General features: G+C 40.5%; 1 protein-coding gene across 1 annotated transcript; it reads left to right on the plus strand.

The window, feature by feature from the left end:
• The first annotated feature begins 135 nt into the window (after positions 1-135).
• Positions 136-20,060, plus strand: pms1 (PMS1 homolog 1, mismatch repair system component). The gene is made up of 13 exons (XM_034694040.1): positions 136-226; positions 1,113-1,255; positions 1,431-1,613; positions 2,709-2,811; positions 3,385-3,548; positions 7,328-7,444; positions 9,632-9,754; positions 9,876-10,022; positions 11,092-11,876; positions 15,382-15,849; positions 16,046-16,176; positions 19,414-19,574; positions 19,670-20,060. Exons 2-13 carry the CDS (start codon positions 1,124-1,126, stop codon positions 19,868-19,870), a joined length of 2,715 nt encoding a protein of 904 aa, XP_034549931.1. The 5' UTR covers positions 136-226; positions 1,113-1,123; the 3' UTR covers positions 19,871-20,060.
• The last annotated feature ends 1,041 nt before the right edge of the window (positions 20,061-21,101 follow it).

Consider the following 21,101-nt stretch of genomic DNA (forward strand, 5'->3'; position numbering starts at 1 on the left):
ACAAACCTACTTAGAGCATGTAATCAAAATAGCGTAACAAAATCTGCCTGTCAGCTAGTACTCAGGGTATATTTGCCATGGTGTTTTTTCTGACCCCGCCCTCTTTTCACAACCAACCAATCAGCGTGTATCTAAGGGGGCGGGAATCCGCGCGTTTCCGCCGTGCAGCCCATATGTCTTGTTTATGACAGATTGAAGGAGGATACAGTCTAAAGCCTCCCTGCAGGTCAGTATTTCACTTAATTTTGCATTTTTCAACTCCAATAGTTAGAGTGATAAGATATTGTGTTGCCGAAACGTTTGTTGTCATTGAATTGAGTTTTGAGTTGTAAGCTCAAGAGTCCAGCTAGCTTAAAATGCTGCAGAGTGGATAGCTAATGTTGGAAAACTCAAACTAAACCCAAATCAGCCTAAAAATAAACACTGTTTTATGCATTATTCCCGATTAAAGAACGTTTAAAGTTATGTTAGAACTTTATCAGTCTAAATATGTAATGACAAAATAACATTTTTTGTGTTTGTGTTTGTCGCTGGACTTCATGTGTCAGTAACCAGTTAATTGGAAGTGTTAAGGGGTACTATGTAAATATTTCTATTCCCAAAAGCATTGAAAATATGTTAGACACAAAGGCCCTCCCGCAGTAACAGAATGCACTTTCTCATCAAGCTCGAACTGCAGCTGTTCAATAGTATTTTGAATTTAGTTTTACCTTTTGCACGTATAAGTTGTTTACATTGCATGTTTGTGAACATGTATCTAATTTAATTTCTGCAAGAAGTTACATAATTAACTAGTTGTGCGTCTGTGTAGTCTGGTTTTTTTTGTGAAAGATGCGCTTAAAAACACTTACTGACCCAGTTTGAATGATTCATAATTATACCCATGATGTTTTCATTTCTTTCATGACTGTGTGTGTGTGACACTTAATAGGATTGACATGTGTTTAGATGTGTTTTTCCTCCACTTATAGAACTGTTCTGTACCCTGAAAACCTAGTATTAAAGTATCCAAGCATTTTGCAGGGTGTTTAGCCACATATTCTCTCTACAATCATCAACATTTTTGAAGTAAGCAGCTACATAACATCATTGAGTTGTTGTTTCTTCCTCAGGTATCTTAATCATGAAGCAGCTCCCTTCAGATACTGTGCGGCTGCTGTCCAGCTCCCAGGTCATCACGTCTGTGCTGAACGTTGTGAAAGAACTGATGGAAAACTCTCTGGATGCTGGCGCTTCAAGCATTGATATTAAACTGGTACTGTGACTTCAGTTTTCAAACTGTTAAGACAGACTTTGGAACAAGTAGAAATATATTCATGGGACTTTAAACTAGATGAAAGGAATGAATCGCTGCAGCCTCAAACTGCTGATTTAACTTCTGCTCCTGTTGCACAGGCAGTCTGTAATATGTAACGAACTTAAAATTGCAGGAGAACTACGGTTTGGACCGAGTAGAAGTGCGTGATAATGGCTGTGGAGTCGAAGCTGCAGATACTCCTGTGATGGCTGTGAGACATTTCACCTCAAAGATCTGCAGCCACGAGGACCTGGAGCGACTGGAGACATACGGCTTTAGAGGAGAGGCACTGGGCTCCATCTGTGCCGTGGCTGAGGTGAGAAGTAATACATAACAAAATGATGAGCTGAGGGGTCAGATCAGAAGAATGACGAGCTGACGAAAGAGAAATCTATAAGTTTAGTGCTGGCATCACGACTCGACTACTGCAATAGCCTCCTGTATGGTCTTCCCTCCTCCCATCTACAAAAACTACAATACGTACAGAACTCTGCTGCCCGGCTACTCACCCACTCCCGCTCCAGAGACCACATCACCCCTGTCCTTCAACAGCTCCACTGGCTCCCCGTAAAACAGCGCATCCATTTCAAGATCCTGCTCACCACGTACAAATCCCTCAATAACCTGGCCCCCCATACCTCACTGACCTTCTCCAGTACTACCACCCCTCCCGCCGCCTCCGATCCTCTGACTCCAACAACCTCACTCCCATTACTAAATCCAAGCACCGTACCTTGGGGGACCGGGCCTTTGCCATAGCCGCCCCCACCCTCTGGAACTCTCTCCCCCCACACATCCGTGCTTCTGACTCACATTAACTCGCATTCCCCTCACATTAATTTTTCCACCTCTTCCCTTGTTGTCTGCTTGTCTTGTATGTCTTTATTTGTATTTATTTATTTATTGTCTCTCTTGTAAAGCGTCTTTGAGTTATTTAAAAGCGCTATATAAAACGTAGGTATTATTATTGTGACAAGTTCATCAGGAAATCAATTAATGTTGATAATGCGTACATATTTAATATTTTACACATGGCATGGCTCCTCTATTTTAGCAATTTAATTACATCCAGACTGTCACAGGCACTCACATTGGTTTCAACATATACATTTAATGATAATTTCCAATTTGGAGACCATTTTTACACACTAGTGCAATAAAAATAATACCTTGGGTTACACTGAAACAGTGTCATCACATAGTCTGACCAGCAGAGCATGCTCTAAAACCGCTCTGTCTGCAGCACAGAAGCATCTGTAAATATTAGTTTTAAGGGTTCATTGTTGAAGAAAGCAGTTCCTTGGTCCCTCTGCAAAGTCCTTTTTGGTGCAGAATTGTTGTAGAGACCTTTGAAGAAAACGTGTATTTTTAATCAAGTTCATTAATATCTTCTTGTGTTGTTTCCCCTCAGGTCTCTGTCATCACAAAGACAGAGGAGGACGACATCAGCACGCATTACACGCTTAACTACACGGGGGAGATTGTGTCTAAAAAGCCCTCTCACTTGGGTCAAGGTAAGCCATGAGTAATTTAATTAGCAACAATAAAGGGCTGCATGTTCAATAAAAGCTCAAGGTGGAACTTCAGAGTTGTTGTCACAGATACTGCAGTCAGGAACAGTTCTTTTATTTATATAATGCTAGACTAGAAATGTATGTTAATGTGATTCACAGATTACAAAAGTACCTTACAGAGGGTCTATCTTCTGTAGTATGAAGCTGCCGATGTATTCCATGAATATACTCTAATGTTTATGCACATCTTAGAGGGGTGAATGATACTCTATTCAGAAAAGTTGCCATTGGTGGATCCAGGATTAATTATTCTTTAAACAAAAGACACGACAGTAACAAAAATGAGGCCTGAAATTGACACATTAATTTGTTGTTGAACAGTTAATTTTTTTCATTATTGATATTACTGATAGTTTGCACATAAAGTTTTCGCCCAAAGTTTTATTTATACAGTCTATGGTTTTGGCCCCGTATTGTCCTCGTACATCATGTCTACCTGGTGCAGAAGCCCTGTTGCAGCAGACCTGAAGCCCACATCAGAATCTGCACACGTCTGTCCTCTGTGTTTTCCAGGTACCACCGTGAGTGTCCTGAAGCTTTTCAAGAATCTTCCAGTGAGACGTCAGTACTACTCCTCCACCAAGAAGTGTAAGGAGGAACTCAAGAAGGTGCAGGACCTGCTGATGGCCTACGCCATCATAAAACCTGACCTGAGGTTCACACTTGTTCACAATAAGGTCAGTGCGTCCTCCTCCCTTTACAGATTTTAAAACATTCTTGATAACTATTACTGACATCTGTCATTCTACAGTGTGTCAGTATGTTTACTGTGTTGCCTTCACCAGCTACAAAGAAGTCATAATTGTGTCTTTAACGTTAAGGAAACTTAAATATATTGGGAATCAGTAACTAACCAACCATAAATCTAAGCTTAGAAGGTGATTTTAAAAAGTTTAAAACTTAAAAATATCTCAGGAACATATTTTTGGATCATCACCGATAAAGCCAGAGATTTCAATACAAACCAGAATAAAACATCTTTAAGTAGTTATGTAGCTTAAATTCTTAGCATTAATATTTCATTGAAGTATGATTAGATAAACTGCTGAGCCTTGATTGTCTGGAACTCTCTAAGGATGCAGACCGGATCAGCACAGAGAGGTCTGAGAAGTGTGTGCTGGTGATGCACCATTTCTCTTAGCAGTGATGATTCGGTGGGAATGCTGATTCAGTTCTTACTCTCTTAATTCATCGTCGCAGGCATGAGTAAGCTGATAAAAAGCACAGTCATGTCTGCAGGATGAAACAACACGAACCGTTCAAGGCAATGCTGAAAGGTAAAGATCTTTGCTGTGGGCAGAGTAACCACTAGGTGTCCTCATTAGTCTTCAAATGACCGTCCCAACGTCTCTGGCTTAGAATCCCTGATTGTTTTTAATGACATGTTTTTATGTTATTGTGTTATATTAATGTCAGCTTTAATAAACAACACTGACACATGTAAACACATCTAACAGTCTAAAAGATTTAGAACTTCATCAAGATGCTCCTGATGCTGCCTTATCTGCTTCTCATACTCCAACTTCTACCTCTGGATCTAATGCTGCATCTGCTTATAATACTAAATAAAACCAGAACCAGAACCAGAGACAAACTGTGACACAGGATGGTCCACTGGGTCTACCATTTAACGAGGACGAGGTCATATGCATATTAAGGATATGTTGGATAATTATTATGAACCATTTTATCCACTGAGAGCCAATCACTGGATGGGGTCGCATAGAAACAGGGACAACAACAAAACAAGGGAAAAAAAGAAAAAATACCAAAAGCAGAGTCTCGATGTCTCTCATGATGTCGGGACAAATGTGAAAGGTGAATTGTCTTCTCAGGTAAGAGCTCTATGCTGTGCAGTGTGACAGTCGTGCATCTGCAAAGATTTGGGTCAAACCTGCAAAATATCTGAAACAGAAAGTCTTCAAAGGATAATCAGGAGCTTGTGAGTTAAACAATACCATCAATGCCAAAAGAGTGGACGGCACCACGTATCTTTAAAGGCATGACTGTGGTCAGCTGTCACTCACAACCACAGGGCCAGAGGGACGAAAGACTGAGAGACACGGTGATCGTCCAGAAAAAGGTGGCACAAAAGCAGGACAAGGTAACAAAAAACTGAGGTGGAGTTATGATGCTGATTTTAAGACAGTGATAGTGTGACAGAAACTTTCTGTCACAGAGTGATGTCTAAGATGGCGAACACAAAAAGACAGTCTTCAAATTAGTGATGAACTATAATATCACCTATGAATATCAGTATAGACAGATGTGAAAATACCTGCTGATATTTATGGGTAAAAAGATGACAGCTTATGCATTCCAACAGTGTCATAAGCAGACAGCAACATAGCTCATTTCATGTATCAATCATGCATCTCAAGAATCTTGATCCTGAAGCACTAACAGTTTCTGAAACAAACATTTAAAAAGCTTTGACGCCGGCAAGAACCCCTCAGCTGCCTCTGCCTTAGTCATTCAGCTGGAAAATAAAGTAAAACGAGTGAATCTTGATAACCAGCGTTTCAGCCTGTTGGCAGATCCTGACCTCGACAGGCTAATCATTTACCTGGATCAGTATTTGTCTTGGTAGAAATGAGTTTCCGATTATTGGAATATCAGTAATCAGCAAAAATCCAAAGTTTTAAAATGTGCATGTGAGTATGTTCCTGAAAAACAGAGCTGTCATCCAACTGATGGACTGCAGGTTATTCTTATGGAATTTAAAAAAAGATTCTATTAGTTCTTCTTCTATGTGTGATCATATTTAATTCATTCAAATGTGACAAAATAATTTTAGCAGGTATTGAAAACATGATTTTATCTAAAAGTTGTTAAAAACAACAACATACCTAATTTTATTCAATGTGTTTGTTTAGTTGTTATTTTAAAGCAAAATAGTTTTCTGTATAAAAACAAGATTTGGTTTTTATAGGGTTTTGAAAAGAGGGTCCTCTCATAATCCTACATTAAATCACATTCTTGAAGACATGAATTGTCTCCAGCCTCCTGCGTTTGTTTTGTCGGTGTAAATGTGAGTCAGTCAGCTATGAAAGTTTTTTCTGTGATGGAGAATAATCAGTCAGCCTCACAATGCTAGAAACATTCAAAATGAACCTTTCATCAAAAAAGCAGTGATGAGTCACAAACCTGAAGGAGACTCGTGTGCAGCAGGTCTGTGAGTCAGAGTGAGCAGTGCATGAAAACTTTAAGTCAGTAACTTAACTTCAGTAACTTCAGTCGAACAAAATGAACAACAACATGAACAACATGAAGACAGTAATTTTGTTTCAGAGCAGTCACGTCGGGTTACTTTGACTCCTTTATCCCCAGGATGTTACAGGACTGCACACTTTTACTGTGCACAAATAAGTAGCCATTTTATCAATTCAGTTTAATAACATAACATTGTTTTAACAAGCGTTGGAATTATTTAGCAATTAGACATTTCCATCCTCAGGCCCTCTCTCACTGCAGCTAAGCGTAACTGTCAGGTGCTCCAAACATAAATACGTCTGACTGTGAACTCTGATTTGGATGATTATGACGCCTGAGTTAGCTGCTGAACACAGCTGCAGACTTAACCCCAGATTGTGTTTCAGGCTGCAGCCAGTTTGTACACAGGAGGAGTGTATAGGTGCTGAGGGTCACAGAAAGGCCAAAAACCTACTATATAACTCTCATAGAAATCAGTTTGGTGGTCTTCAGGGGAAGGGTAATGAACGTGTTTCGTACAATCAGCACTGAGCTGCCCCTATCCTTTACCTCCAGCTCTGCTGTTCAGCCTGTGTCATGTTTCACAGCTTCTTCAGGAACTGTTTACAGGAGTGATCCGTTTACATACGCCAAATTGCGTATTTAATAGTTGAGACATGCCCTGAACAGAGCGCGTGCTTTAAGAAATCAACACCCAGGCGATATATTCATTGACGGACGGACACGCGAAAAATCCTACTCATGTGTGCCAAAATAATTTGCATCTGAAATATTTGATGATCTGACAAAATCCTGAAATGATCTCAATTAATCATGAGGGAAGAAATCCTGACTTAATTCGCCTTGCTTTAGTTAAAATCATATCACGATGTGAACTTTATTCTAAACTTAATTTGCTTCTTTCTAAGAGTCTTAAAGTTTAGAGTTTCATGGATCATCTTGATTCACGGTATAAAACATGCCTGTAGAAGTGTAGCTCCTGTTGATCTGAAATGATTGTTCGTTGTGTTGATTCATTTTTCCTTTGATAACACCACCTCCCCAAAATCTTTTGCTTTCCTGTAATCAGGATAATAAAACGTGTTTTCATGTTTTTCCACCGCCGCCTGCTGAATCATTTCACAGGAACAGAATCTATGAACCTGGCGGCTTCGTGGCCCAGTTCCTATCTTGACAGGTGTTTATGCAGCGTTCTTTGCCTGATGTGGAGTCGTGGAGGTTGACTGGTGTCATATTGTTGCAGGTGGTGGTTTGGCAGAAAGCCAAGGTGGCCGATCACAGAACTGCCCTCATTGCTACGCTGGGGTCCGGCACCGCTGCCAACCTGCTCCCTTGCCACCATCACCAAGAGCAACCAGAGGTTAGTTGAGTGGAAGACTGCAGAGGGGACTGAAACATGGGGCTACGTTAGTAATCATGACCTGAAGAAAAAGAAGATGATTGTAACTTTTCCAGACTGCACACAACCAGTGCTGGCAGAAATGTTTTCATTCATATGCAGAGAAAACAATCACCGACACTTAAGATAAATAGGAATAATAAATCCTGTCTGACTGTAGAGAACGGAATGATTCAAGCTAAGCTGAAGGGCTCACGTGTGCACGTTTGTGTTTTCATGTTAGATGTTTTTTTTCACACATTTAATTGCTCAGCTGGATTAAGCCACATCCAAGCATCGTAACAAACGAATGTGAGGGACCGCATGGAGTGCGTGCTCTCTGATGGATGAGCGCTGCGTGCACATAGCTTGGCAAAGCTGGCACTGAGCTGCATGCCACTTCTCCCACCTCGTGCACACACCTTGCACGCACCCTGTTCTTTCAAACTGTGGCTCCCAGGCCTTCAGTGTGGAGATATGATCGAAATTCACCTCATAAAATACATCACTCTCTGCACAGAAGCTTATTATGTACAAAATGAATCCACTAAGACAAACAAGCAACACGAAGACAAGAGAAGGACTCAGAGGACGGATCAGAATATGTTGAATAAAAAATGATGGTGACTCACTTCTTTATTGTTTATCTTTCTGTAAAAATAAGTATTTTCATCGTCACCTGTTGATGTTACATGCAGTGCCGGGTAAAGATGGATCCTTTTTGCAGAGCAAATGAGAACTTGCACGTTATACTTGACCGTGAGCTAATCACCTCATCACGAACGCCTGGTCTGAAGCCAGCAAATGTGGTCAGTTGGTGACTTGCCAACTATTCACTTGCCCTTTTCTCTTGAGTTCTTTCCTGATGAACAGTGAGTGATTTTTGTTAGCTAAGCTTTGTTGTGCTGATCGTAATTGAATTACCGAGGAGCGGTAACTTTCTGCTTGGTCACGGTAGGTGTTGTGTGGCTCGTACCTGCTCCCAGGCTCCAAACTAATGTTGTCTGACAGATATGGAGCAGCCCTTTTCACCCTGTTTCTCTCTCCTTCTCCTCTTTGTTGTTGTTATTTTGCTGCTGCAATTTGGTGCCCGGTTATGAGAACGGCCTTTCACCTCTTCCTCTGACTCCCTGTAGTATTGAAAAGGAACTTTTCTTCTTTTTGTCCCAAAGACCAAAGCTCAGTGATCAAGGGAACCAGGTTGACAATTTCACCGGGGCCTCGCTTGGGAGACTTGTTGCTCTGCAGAACAAAATGTGACACTGGTTGTTGGCAGCATGACTACACATACCCACGGCCCTTTGGGGTCAGAGGTGCCATTCGTGCTCTCATAAAGTGACCCTAATGAGGAGAAATAGAGAGAAGCATATGTGCCCCGACCTGAAACCGCAGTTCATTTATTAAGTTCATTGGCGTGCGTTGCTGCTAATAATGAGCCCGAGGCCGTGTGGAAAAAAAGAGTGGTTACTTCACTTGCAATCTGTAGAACATTATTAGCTTTCTATAACTTCTTACAAGCTTACGTCCATAATGGATGTTTAAGTGCAGTAGCTCATGATGTTGAGTCATCATTTCTAGCTCATGAGAACTGCCTCTGGCCAGACTCTAGGTGAAAGGTCATCTTGTGTGATGCAGATTTTAATGGAAAGAAGTGAAACTCCAGCTGGTTGGATTTGTTCGTAGCCTGCATGCTGAGACACTTGCATGTCTTTGTTTAATGTTGACATGAAGACATGAGAAGTGCAGAGAGTTAATCAAACAAGAGGAGGAAACCATTTAGGAACTGAAGCCGTACTCCTCCATCATTACATGAGCCGTGCTGAGTGCGTGTTTGCTCGTGCACGGTCAGGATTAATGGCTTTGTTTCCAGCGCTGCAGCTGTGCCGTCAGAGGAATGCATCAACCATGCCATCATAAATGAAAATGAAATGATGGTAAAGTTTATGTAATGTCCACATTCCCAAACCCACACTGATGAATTGTCCCAGAATCAGCCAGTTGCTGAGCATGTCAACCTGACAGTGTTTGTGAAAGCACAATGACCTGTTTAATTTCAGTCCTTAGATTTGAACAATCACTCTTAGATTTGTCTGATATTTGAATTTTTTCTTCCTTGTTCACATAAGAGTTCTTTGTGCTAATGTAACTTACCTTTTTTATGTTGTTTAGATTCTTTTAGAGGGCTTTTTTCCAAAGGCTGGAGCGGACTGCTCCTCTACGAGCTCATCAAACCCTGACAAAACATTTATATACGTCAACAACCGGCCTGTCCACCAAAAAGATGTCACAAAGGTAAAGACATTACAGACAATTCAGTATAACATATTTTATTCCATTTTTAATTTTTGCTGTCTAATGATTTCTTTTCTTAATTTAATATTTATCCTGCTTGGATTGTTGGATCCATCATCAGCTGTTGCGTCAACACTACGCTGCTCAGTATCCCGATGACATGGCAAGAAACCGCTATCCCACCCTCATGCTCAAAATCACAGTTCCACCCTCCTCTGTCGACGTGAATCTGACACCAGACAAGACCCAGGTTCTTCTTCATGAAAAGGTAACTATGAAGTTCCAGCTCAGTTAAATCAGTTCAACTTTTAAAGTGTGGAACTGTTGGTTTGGGTTGATTTTGGCGCCCCCTGTGGACAAAGCAGTACCTGTTACAACCTTTCTGATTTTTAATAATTTGAACAATCAAACTTAGCCCTCAGAATTTTTGTTACTATTTCAAGTAGTCACTTTGTATCCTGATAGTCGGGTTTGCTTTTGTAGGTCATAACTGGGCATCGACTAGTGACTGTATTGGATTTATGGGTATACTCAGTTAAAGCATCACATGGGGAATTTGGCCGAGACTAGTTTGTCTCTTGGAGACAGGTGCATAAAAAGTCACTTGGTCTTTATTGTAGTTAGAAGGTAGCATCCCACGTTTAATGACTCATTCACTGTAAAAGAGCCCAGACTATAGAGAAGAACCAAGAAAAAACCTCAGGTGTTAAGAATTGGAGCCAAAGTGAAAGTGCAAAAAACTGCAGTTCCTCAAGTGGCCACTAGAGGCTTATGGTTTTGTTAAAATTACATTTTCACAACAGAAATAAACATGTTTATGTTTGGAGTGGCTCATTTATTTATTTTTCCATACTGTATACAATATTAAAGTGTAAGAGTACATTTGCATGATTAGAGGCACAGCTGTGTTGACAGAAAGGAGAGTGAGTTGTAGTGGTTTTCCAGGAGGTTAAAATCCCACCTGAGGTCCACCAAGGTTGATCAAAGGTTAGTGGAGCGCCATCCTGTGGCTTAATGACGCTTGTTCAGAAGTGTCTGGGTGGCATCAAAGAGACTTGGTTCATGTTTTATACAGTCTATGAGAACATTGTGTTGTATTGTAGAAGACACACAAAAGCTGATTTAAAAGTTACATTTAATGAGGTGTTAAATCAACTGAGAAGTTAGTATTATTTATTATCTCACAATCTTTTGAGGAAGAATTTTTATTTATGACACATCTGCATTAGTCTCACTTTCTAAATAAAGAGGCATGATCCACAGACAGATACAGTCTGTGGATCAGATGCACAGATCATTTTATTCATCTCTTCATCTGTGATCTGTCTGACATTTAGGAGGCCGTGCTGACTGCACTGGAGGCATTCCTGGTTTCTCTCTATGGTTATCGACCGAGCGGTGAGTCTCCAGCTGAGAAGCAGCGTGAACACGAGAAGTCTCCCTCACCCACCAGTCCTCTGCAGACTGATGTTCCAAGACTGGACAAAGACCAAAGTGGCACCAAACTCAATGGTCACATACTCAAAGATGCACCTAAACACAGTGACACAACAATAAGGACTGATGCTGCACTGCACTGCCAGGCCTCAAACAGCTCCTCATCCTCTATAGCAGAGGACTGGATAGTAAACCAGATCCCTGCTGAGCTTGAAGCTAACTTTACTCTGAATGATGATCAGAGCTGCACTCAGACAAGTTTAGAAAGCATGGACGTTCCTGAGAGACTTGAAGACAATGCAGCAACAGTTTCAGACACAAGCAACAACCAGATCTCAGCTGAGGACTGGAGCAGGGGTACAGCTTTTACAGACCCCACATCAGGAGAACCTCTGCAGCCAGTTGAAGTCCATCAACCCTTAGAGAACTCTGAATCAAGTGAGGTCAGGGTCGAGAGCAGCTCAAACAAAAAGATGTTCAATGCCATAACAGAAAAGCGGGCTGCTCTGACGGCTTACGACCTGATCAGCAACCGCGCCATGAGGGCACCGCTGTCTCCTGCTGCGCTGTTTGAGAAGGAGGTCAGAGTGGAGGTCCTGAGGGAGAAACCCTCAGCCAGCCTGCAGGATATCAGCGTCACTGTGCAGGAGAGGTGGAAAAATCTGAGGGAGGAAGAACGTAAGAAGTGAGTTTCCAGACCCTCACCTTTCCAAGCAGTTGTTTCCATTTCTTGATTTTTTTCAGCGTGGAGAGAGGGGGGAATGTCTGAACTGAACACGCCTGCACCACCAGGTAACAAGGGATCTCTCTGCTCTCCAGTGACACACATACGTTTCTCCCTTGGGCTCTCTAATGGTAAAGTAAAGCTCTGAAGAACTTTTAGATATAATACATACGTACATCAACATCGATGTTTGGATTAGACTTTCTTAAAATGACGTGGTAAAGTTGACCCCACCTGCAGCCGTTCATAGCTTAGCCCCTGTGCAGGTTCTCTGCACTTGATACGCTTACTAATGACAAGGATCTGATACAACCCCAATTTAAAAAACAACATCCCTTTAAGATACACTACCAGTCAAAAGTTTGGACACACCTTCTCATTCAATGATTTTTATTTATTTTAATTATTTTCAACATTGTAGATTAATACTGAAGACATCAAAACTATGAAATAATCTGGTTTTGCCATAATCTGGATTACAACAGTAGTCAAATAGAGCTATCCATTGTGTACTAACCCTACCTCTGAACAACACAACTGATGGTCTCGAACACATTAAGAAGGCAAGTCATTCTACAAATGAACTTTTGACAAGGCCCATGTTAATTAGAAACTATTCCAGGAGACCACTTCATGAAGCAGACTGAGAGAATACCAAGACTGTGCAAAGCTGTCATGAAGGAAAAAGGGGGCTACTTTACAGAATCTACAATATAAAACATATTCTGCTTTGATCTTTCAATAATTCCATATATGTTCTTTCATAGTTTTGATGTCTTCAGCATTAATCTACAGTGTTTCAAATAATCAAAATAAATACAAACCCTGGAATGAGAAGGTGTTTCCAAACTTTTGACTGGTAGTGTATATTGACTCACATTAACTGCTTCCATTGATTTTCTGATTCTATATAAAGCCCCTAACATGTTTAAAATGTATTCATCTCTAATAATGATATCATCTCTGGGAATCTGGGAATATAATCCTTATAATCTGACTTCTCAATAGATGAGAGGAGTGACACACGGTCTGGTGGTCGGTTCAGATTGGGTTTGGAACAGATGGAAGTAATAAGTGTTCGTGTTTGACCCTCCCTTGGTCCCTAACGCACAAAGATAAATGATTTACATTAGTGGAGGCGAGGCTGGAGCGGACAGATGAAAACATGGTGATCATTTTTGTGTTGTTTTTTTGCGTCGTTTGTGCGTCACTCTTCAGACTTTAGGTTCAAGTCTGGGACTGAAGCACACACATCACTTATAAAACAGCTCTATTACAAGGTCAGAGAGCAGGAGACAACATACAAGCCAAGAGCAACTCTTTACTTTTCACTGATTGATTATATCCAGCCTCATTACAAAATATTCTAGTTAGATAGAATTTTAAAATGGTTCATAGACACGAAGACATGTCAGTAAAATAAAGTACACACTGTGCTTCCCCCTGATCTACTTTTATTGAGCTGCTCAGCTGGTAGCATCATGAAACAACACCACTTTACTGTGCTGAAGGCACGTCAGGCGATTACTGCGTGCATACCAATTTAAAGTAATTGCAAAGTTGGAAAATGTGTATCAGCAGTACTCGGGGCCTTATATAAGCTATGGAAAAAGACATCTGTTTAGGATCCTGCCGCTCTGACCGGCTGTCTGAAACATGAAATAAGATGTGGCAAGGACTTGGCTGCTCTCTCTGCCACTGTTAAGTGGCACAGCACTTCTAGGAATTACACAAACACGAGTTCACGAAACAGGTAATTTGAATAATGGGGTGCTGAAGTGTAAGTTCTAATGCTTAACATATGAAGATCTGTGGAAACATGAGTTGGCAAATAACTGTTTTGCTTAGGACCCTATATACATATATCATGTTCTCAACATGTTCTTTCCAAGCACAGAGGGAACTATGCTCATATGAATCATTCAGGAACACGCTGTAATATGTTCTGAGGAGACAACAGATGGCAGCTGAGCAGCTTTACTTCACAGAAGATAGAAAACAGACAAGTTTTAAAGTGATCAGTGGCTAAACATTGAATATTAAGTAAGATGACCTGACGAGTAAGTGCTCCAGATCACTTATTAGCGATCTCAAGGACTTAGATCCTCAGGTGGGGCATTTTTGGTCGTTCCAAAGTCGAGGCTCAAATCCAAAGGGGATCAAGCTTTCTCAATCAGAGCCCCTCAACTTTGGAATGACCTCCATGAGGAGATAAGGCATGCAGAGTCAGTGACATCTTTTAAATCTCTTCTTAAAACCCATTTTTACAGACTTGATTTTATGTGACTTCATCCTTCTAACCGCTTTTACTTCTATTTCATTATTGTTTTAAGTTTTTATCCAACTAATAAATTGTCTTATATTTTATTTGATCATTTTATTTGATTATTTATTGTTTAATTTATTATTATTGTTATTATACATATTTTTCTTCTCATTTATTATTTTAATGTTCCTAATTTAACCTTTTCACTTTTTCCAATTTTCTTGATTTGATGTCGTCCTCTTACTCTGAAAACCTCTTCTATTGTCCTTTTTAATGCTTTTATTTACTTATCCATTTTTATTTACTTATTTTTATTTATTTATTTTATTTTATTTATTCATTTATTCCATCTATTTACCCTTTGAAAAACCTCTCAACAATGATTTACTGGTCTATTGTCATACCACTTCATTCTGTTTAATTCATGTGTATTCTTTTTAATCTCTTGTGTTGTATTCTGTTTTGCTTTGTTAAAGTTCCTCCTCCCTGTCTGTCAAAAGATTCACTTTGTTATTCGAACCACGCTTTGTTTGTCAAAGCCCTTTGCCCTTTGTAAAATGTTTTTAAAGGTGTTATATAAATACAGTTATTATTATTATTATTATTATTATTATTATTATGAGACTGAGGTGTTTACATGTGAGGTGCAAGAATCAAAACAGATGCTCAAAGGTTTTTGTCAAGTCTTGTTCAGATTATCACGTGAAACCAAAAGATAAGATAAGCTCTTAGGTTTTATAAAACTTTTGTTTCATTCCAATCGGAGTGTAAAACAGGTCAGCTCCAGAAGCCTGCTTCCTGCATGTCAGTAGCATCTTTCATTAAATCCACGCTCCCTTTTGTTTGAGCTTTACGTCCTCTGTTTGTAAAGATACTTTTTCTTCTTGGACATGTAAGATGTCAGGCTTAATTCAAGATTTGCAGAATGACATCATCAGGGTTATTTCATTAGAAATCTCCCCAAGTCACAGAAGATATGATGAAACTGTTTCCTGATATCATTACAAGCAAACCGTACCACAGCTATCAAATTGGTGGAATGCTCCTTTAGTTCAGCCCACTCTGGACATAAGGGCATCTGCAACTCCAGTTTTATAAATCCTCAAACTAGTGCATGCTGGGAAAGCAACAGATATATTTGATAACAATGATGGTTGTAAGTGCAGTTGTAACTCTAACATACTTTGTTGAACCTTTCAGGTATGAAGACAAGGCTAAAAAACACCTGGAGCACCACGACCAGAGGACCAAGTTAGCCTCAGCTGAAGGCCCCAGAGAGACAAACAAGATCTTCCCGAGGGGCCTCGCACAGGGCCAGAAACGCAAAGCTCCACTGTCCAACCAGCAGCTGCTGGACGAGCTCTTCTCCGCTCAGCCCCAGAAGAAGACGAAGAGTCCTGCGCCGAAGCCCTCGCAGCCCCTCCCCTGCAGTCTGGCTGCCCTTCGGCTGCAGCTTCAGCGCCTTTCATCCCAGAGCGGCGCAGTGCCACGGGGCCTCCGTCTTGTAAACCGGCTGGCCTCTCAGAGCGCCTGGGTCATTTTATGTGGTCAGAGGCTCATGTTGTTAAACCCATTTCGAGTGGAGGAAGCTTTGCTGTTTAAGAGACTTCTAGAGAATAATATACTTCCAGCAGTGAGTCTACAGAGCCCTATACAGTTAACAGATGGGTAACGTATCACTCTGCTTTATCCTGACAGTTGTTATCTTAGTGGAGAGCTGCACACACTCCAGTTTCTTCACATATATAAACACATTTAAGATGTTTTTAAGAAAACCTCGTCTCTGTTTTCTATTGAGGCTTCTCTTATATCTACATACATACTGCCGCTGTATGTCAAACATGTCTTTGTCTCTCTTTAATAGAAACCTGGGAGGAGCTGAATATACCAAGGCTTTGTGCAACATGGAGAAAAACAAACCTGATCTGAATGGAGGGGCCCTCTTCTCTGATCCCAGACTGGTGGCTAACGGGTTTAAAATCAAACTCACTGCAGGTACGTTTGAAAGCCGCTATGAGGAACTTTAATTTGTGTTGATTTTGGCCCCCACTGTGGACAGGGGGTGTGCCTGGTGTCATAATGATCATAATTTGTCTGTTCTGAAGGCAAACAAAAGAGAGACACTTCTCTTCTTTCCAGTGCTATTATTTTCTAAAAAAAAATAGGCTGTCTGTAGAATGAACAGAGGTGAGATGATGTATCTTTTAGGGGCTCTGTAGGTCTGCTACCTGTAATATCATGAGTGAACCACACACCTAGTTTCACCTGAAGCCAATTTGTCTCTGACTTAAGTTAATAACGCCCCCCAGCTTAAATAAAAATCATAATAACAATAATTATAACGATAGGTCAAGTTCAAGTTTCATCTTGACAGAGAGGCAAATCTAAATGTTACGTCACAAGCCAGTTGTGTAACGGTAATGTGCCTTCATGACCTCCATGGACTGTAAACAGCATTTAACAAGTTACAGTGGCAAGGACAAACTTCCTTTAACAGGCAGAAACCTCCAGCAGGACCAGACTCATGTTAGACACACATCTGCTGAGACCGTGTTGGAGAGAGGGATAGAGGAGATGAAGAGAGAGAGACGATAGTGGTGAGACCAAGCGGCAACCTCCGGTCTAAAAATATGAAGCCCATGCGGAAGTGTTTTAAACTGCAATTCATTGAGAATCCACTTATGGCTGGCAGCAGAAACACCAGAAACCACATTCAAAAAAGACGATCTTTGCAGCATTAATAAACATGTTAACAGCCTGGTTCATAAAATGGCTTGGGTCTACATAGCTAATTTCTCTATCGGCACACACTGTACGGTGATTTTTTTTCTAACGCAACAGTTCAGAAGATATTAGGATTGCAAGATTTCTCCCAAATAAGGACACGACTGACTTGACTGACAGGTAGGAACACATAGCTGTTGGGAGGCTCAAACCCCGCCTCTAAGTTTGGTTGAGTTCAGCATTTCCAATATGGCCCCCTCCGACTATTGGCTTCAAAACAGCGCTCAGGAACAGATGGGTGACGTCACGGATCCTACGTCCATTATTTATACAGTCTATGGGTGAGACTGATAGCAGTAGTTGTAGCAACTGGAGTTTGGCATGTCCACAGCAGCAGGCCGTCTGCAGCAGCGACTCAGAGTAACCTACGAGGCAAGGGAGCTCAGCGACTCCAGAGAGGTCAATGGTTAGTGACTTTAGTGGGACAGGGAGAGTTAAAGTAAAAGACATTATGACACATTTTTACATTGAGTGACACATATTACTGTTAAAAGAAAGCAGGATGAGGTTGTTGTCAGAAAACACAATAAGATATATATTATTTAAAGTGATAAGATGTACATTTTTGTCCACAGGGGGCGCCAAAATCAACACAAACATAAAGTTCCTCCAAACAGCTTTAAATCAGGAGTTTCACAACTTAGTCCAGGGATGCTTCATGGAATTTAGCCTGCCTGATTACTCAGAACACAACCCTTTCTTGTTGTGTTCTTGTTGTGGAAGAGCAATCACTTTTACAGTCAGCATTTATTCTACAGCAGAATGTAACATGTATAGTAGGCAAAACTTAATTGATAGTTCTACAGCAATTTAGCACTTCAATTTTTTTTAGGGAACTTAAGACATACAACAGAACATGGAAGATTACATCTTAAAGGTATAGATGGAAGAGATTGCAAAAATCAAATAAAGAGCAAGCCAAAGGTAAATAGAAATGAACCATATCTTCACTCATTCACTACATTCAGTCAGATGAAATCTGGCCTTACAGGTTTAACACACTCTTTCCATTTGGACCAGATTCTGTAAAATCTTTCCTTTCGAACCTTGGGGGAGAATGAAAGCCTTTCCAGAATATAAATTTGATATATTATTTCAATCCAGTCATCAATAGTAGGGGGATTAGGTTTCAACCATTTGCTTATGACAGCTTTTTTGCTTGCTGCCAAAAGAAGTTGTGCTAATTTCCTAACACTTTTATTTCATCCATCGCAGAAACCCTGTCTTGTTTTTAATCACACTGTTTAAAGGTCTCGTGGATTGTCCAGTTGTATTTAACATGTTGGAGCCATTTGCCCTCATTAATGTCAAAGTTCACAAATCACTTAGAAATGTCAGACAGAGCCCCGAAAAACTGGATTACAGGCAATTAATCCTGACAGAGTTTATCAGAAAAGTTATGGATTCATCATACCGTATGTTTACTTTGAACAAAGCAGCTGCTGTTTGTGTCAGGGTCATTTCATTCATGAGAAATGTCTCTTCTTTGGTGTGTCTAACATAGTTTGAGTGAGACTTTACTCCAGTAAATAGACTAATGTATATTATTAACACAATGTAAATACGAATGAGAGTAGTTCTAGGATTAAACCTGTTTTTGTCAGCTTCTCTGTCCTTACAGAGACATTATTTCTCAGTTGACTTGCAGAGGGTAAACAGTGCCCTGTGAGTGTTGGTTGTGTTTGTTGCTGGAACGGTTCACCTCAGTTGACATTGGCTCTCTGCCCGACAAACTGGTCTCACAGTGGGTTTGGACCCCGGTGTGCAGGTGATGAGAATGGCTGCCCTTTAAGAAATTTAAGGAATTTTTCATTTGGCAGTGCCAGCCTCTGTGGGTGTGCATGGGACTGAAGGTAGCAGCATGTGTGAGTTTCACAAGCTTTGCTTAAAATGCTCTACTGTGTAAGGGTCGCTTTAAATGTTCGATGTTGATTTTTGCAACTGAAATGTTGTGCTGTAGAAGGAACAGGGTTTCTAAATGTGTATGGGACAAATATGCTTTAATTACAGTAAGATCATTTCTCACTGTCAGTCATTCCTCCCTGCATATTGAAACAAATACACTGGACTCTGACTCATTTTTACACAGGCAACACAGCCAGCTCAAAAATATGTGAGCAATGTATAACTGTCTCTACTTCTGCAGCTTTTTTCATTCCTTTCTGTTTTCATTCTGCATCCAGAGTCATGAATCAGAAATATAAATTGTGCATGATTTGCAGTATTTCCTCATGAAATGAGAAGCAATCACTCTTCCACCCTACAAGACAACTTCCTTCCAGTCTGCTGGGGCTTCTATTAGTCATTTAACACTCTATTTGGCTCTTGGCTTGTTTGACTTGGTCACCAGTCCAGCCATAAACCACAATATTTATTTATTATTCTTTCCTGGAGATAGTAGCAGCGTCTGGAGTATATTAATCCTTGTTTTCTGCTTGTTTTGGCTAGGCCTCACGTCAGCCGAGAGACATCTGGAAGTGACAGCGATGGCGGACTGCGTGCCTTTCCTCGGCGTGGAGGACCTCAGGGAAATCCTGACTGCAGTTCTTCACAGGAAGGCCCAGACTGTGCAAGAGTGCCGGCCACTTAAAGTTACAAACTACCTACAAGTGAGAGATGTTATGAACTAACATAAAGAATATCTGTCAGTTGTTTTCTTGTATTTGTTTGATCAGATATCTGAACTAAGACTTTCTCCTCTCAGGGTGAAGCAGTGCGGCTTGCCCGTCAGTTACCTTTGAATTTGTCCAGGGAAGATGTGGAGGAATCCCTCCACCGCATGGAACAGCAGCTCGGTGAGGGAACTCAGACCTGCATCCATGGACGACCATTTCTCCATCACTTATCTGACATCCCATCTACAGACCAGGAGGATAAAGCTCTGCTCGGACCTTTAGAGCTCTGAGACACGTAAAATGTCCCAGTGATTTGATTTCATACTGCTCAGAGGATTTTCAACTTTGATCCAATTTGTCCATATTTTGTTGAAGCATGTCGCTCATTATGTGAACTCTGAGATGTTCATTTTTGTAGATACATTATTAATATTTCATGTACCTGCAGAAAAATATTAAATACAGAATCCTTAACATAAATTATGATCCTTGTGATTAATGAACACTCTTTAGACTTACTTATGATTTTCCAAGTTTAGTTATGCTGTGGAAAGGGTTGATGGAAGGAAGCATGTTAGAGTCCCACGAGGGTCTCTAAGTCTTGATGAAGAAATGAAACAGGTAATGCTCTCCAGTCACTCACAGCTGTGTAAGATTTTTGTTGTAAAAGTGTGGCTGTAGTTGAGAAGGTGCCTTTTGACAAGACAAGAATAAAGAATATGAATATATATATGCATCTTTGCTCACTAAATAGTCTCTCTCACCCTAAGGTGTGAATAAACTACTTGTTTTTAAATACAGAAAGTTAAAAATTGGAAATCATATTGATATCGGCTACAAAAAAAGACTGCAACCCCTCAGAATCATGAAAACATGAATGAAGTTACTACTCTAAGAAAGCTTAGGTTTTAGATTTGATTACTTGTGAGCATTCAATGAAGAAAAAGTCTGTGCAAAATGAGAGTCAGTATCTCCAAAAACACACCATACATGTCAGATAAGATTCACGGGGTTGCATGTTGCATTTTTTAGCAAATTATTTGCATTAAATAGGCCACTGTTCAAACATATAAATATATATATAAGTGTAAAACATCTGTGCAGCAGTAGGGGTGGCCGGCCAATCAAAAGCACTGATACTAAATGGTGATACCCATATTCAGACGTGGATCGGCTCGCTGCATCTGTTTGAATCATGTATTTAATGATTTTGTTTTGTAGATTGATGTCTTAGATTGCATGTTCTTGGATTAACAACAACAGTCTCCACCTGTGATGTGACACCAGACTCTCTGACTTGATTTCTGTCCAGAGTATCTCACTTCTTTAAAGCCTCATTGTGGAACCGTTGGAATGGGTGTTGGCATGCTGCAAGCAAAAGATGAACACTGTGCCAGCTACTACCCATAATTCTCTAAACCCAATTAGTGCCAGCTGCTCTGCCTGGAGTATTGACAGATAGTTGTGTATTATCCCTGGCTGCATTAAATGCTTTAGAGATTTACACTGTAATTTCAACCA

The sequence above is a fragment of the Notolabrus celidotus genome, chromosome 10 (genome assembly GCF_009762535.1).
Source record: "Notolabrus celidotus isolate fNotCel1 chromosome 10, fNotCel1.pri, whole genome shotgun sequence".
In the NCBI taxonomy this organism is placed as follows: Eukaryota; Metazoa; Chordata; class Actinopteri; order Labriformes; family Labridae; genus Notolabrus; species Notolabrus celidotus.

Bases quoted from the DNA above. Each gene is read 5' to 3' on its own strand.
- pms1 (XM_034694040.1), top strand. From the start codon at position 1,124: ATGAAGCAGCTCCCTTCAGATACTGTGCGGCTGCTGTCCAGCTCCCAG. The intron at 1,614-2,708 runs GTGAGAAGTAAT...GTTTCCCCTCAG, and splicing joins CCATCTGTGCCGTGGCTGAG to GTCTCTGTCATCACAAAGAC. The intron at 7,445-9,631 runs GTTAGTTGAGTG...TATGTTGTTTAG, and splicing joins ATCACCAAGAGCAACCAGAG to ATTCTTTTAGAGGGCTTTTT.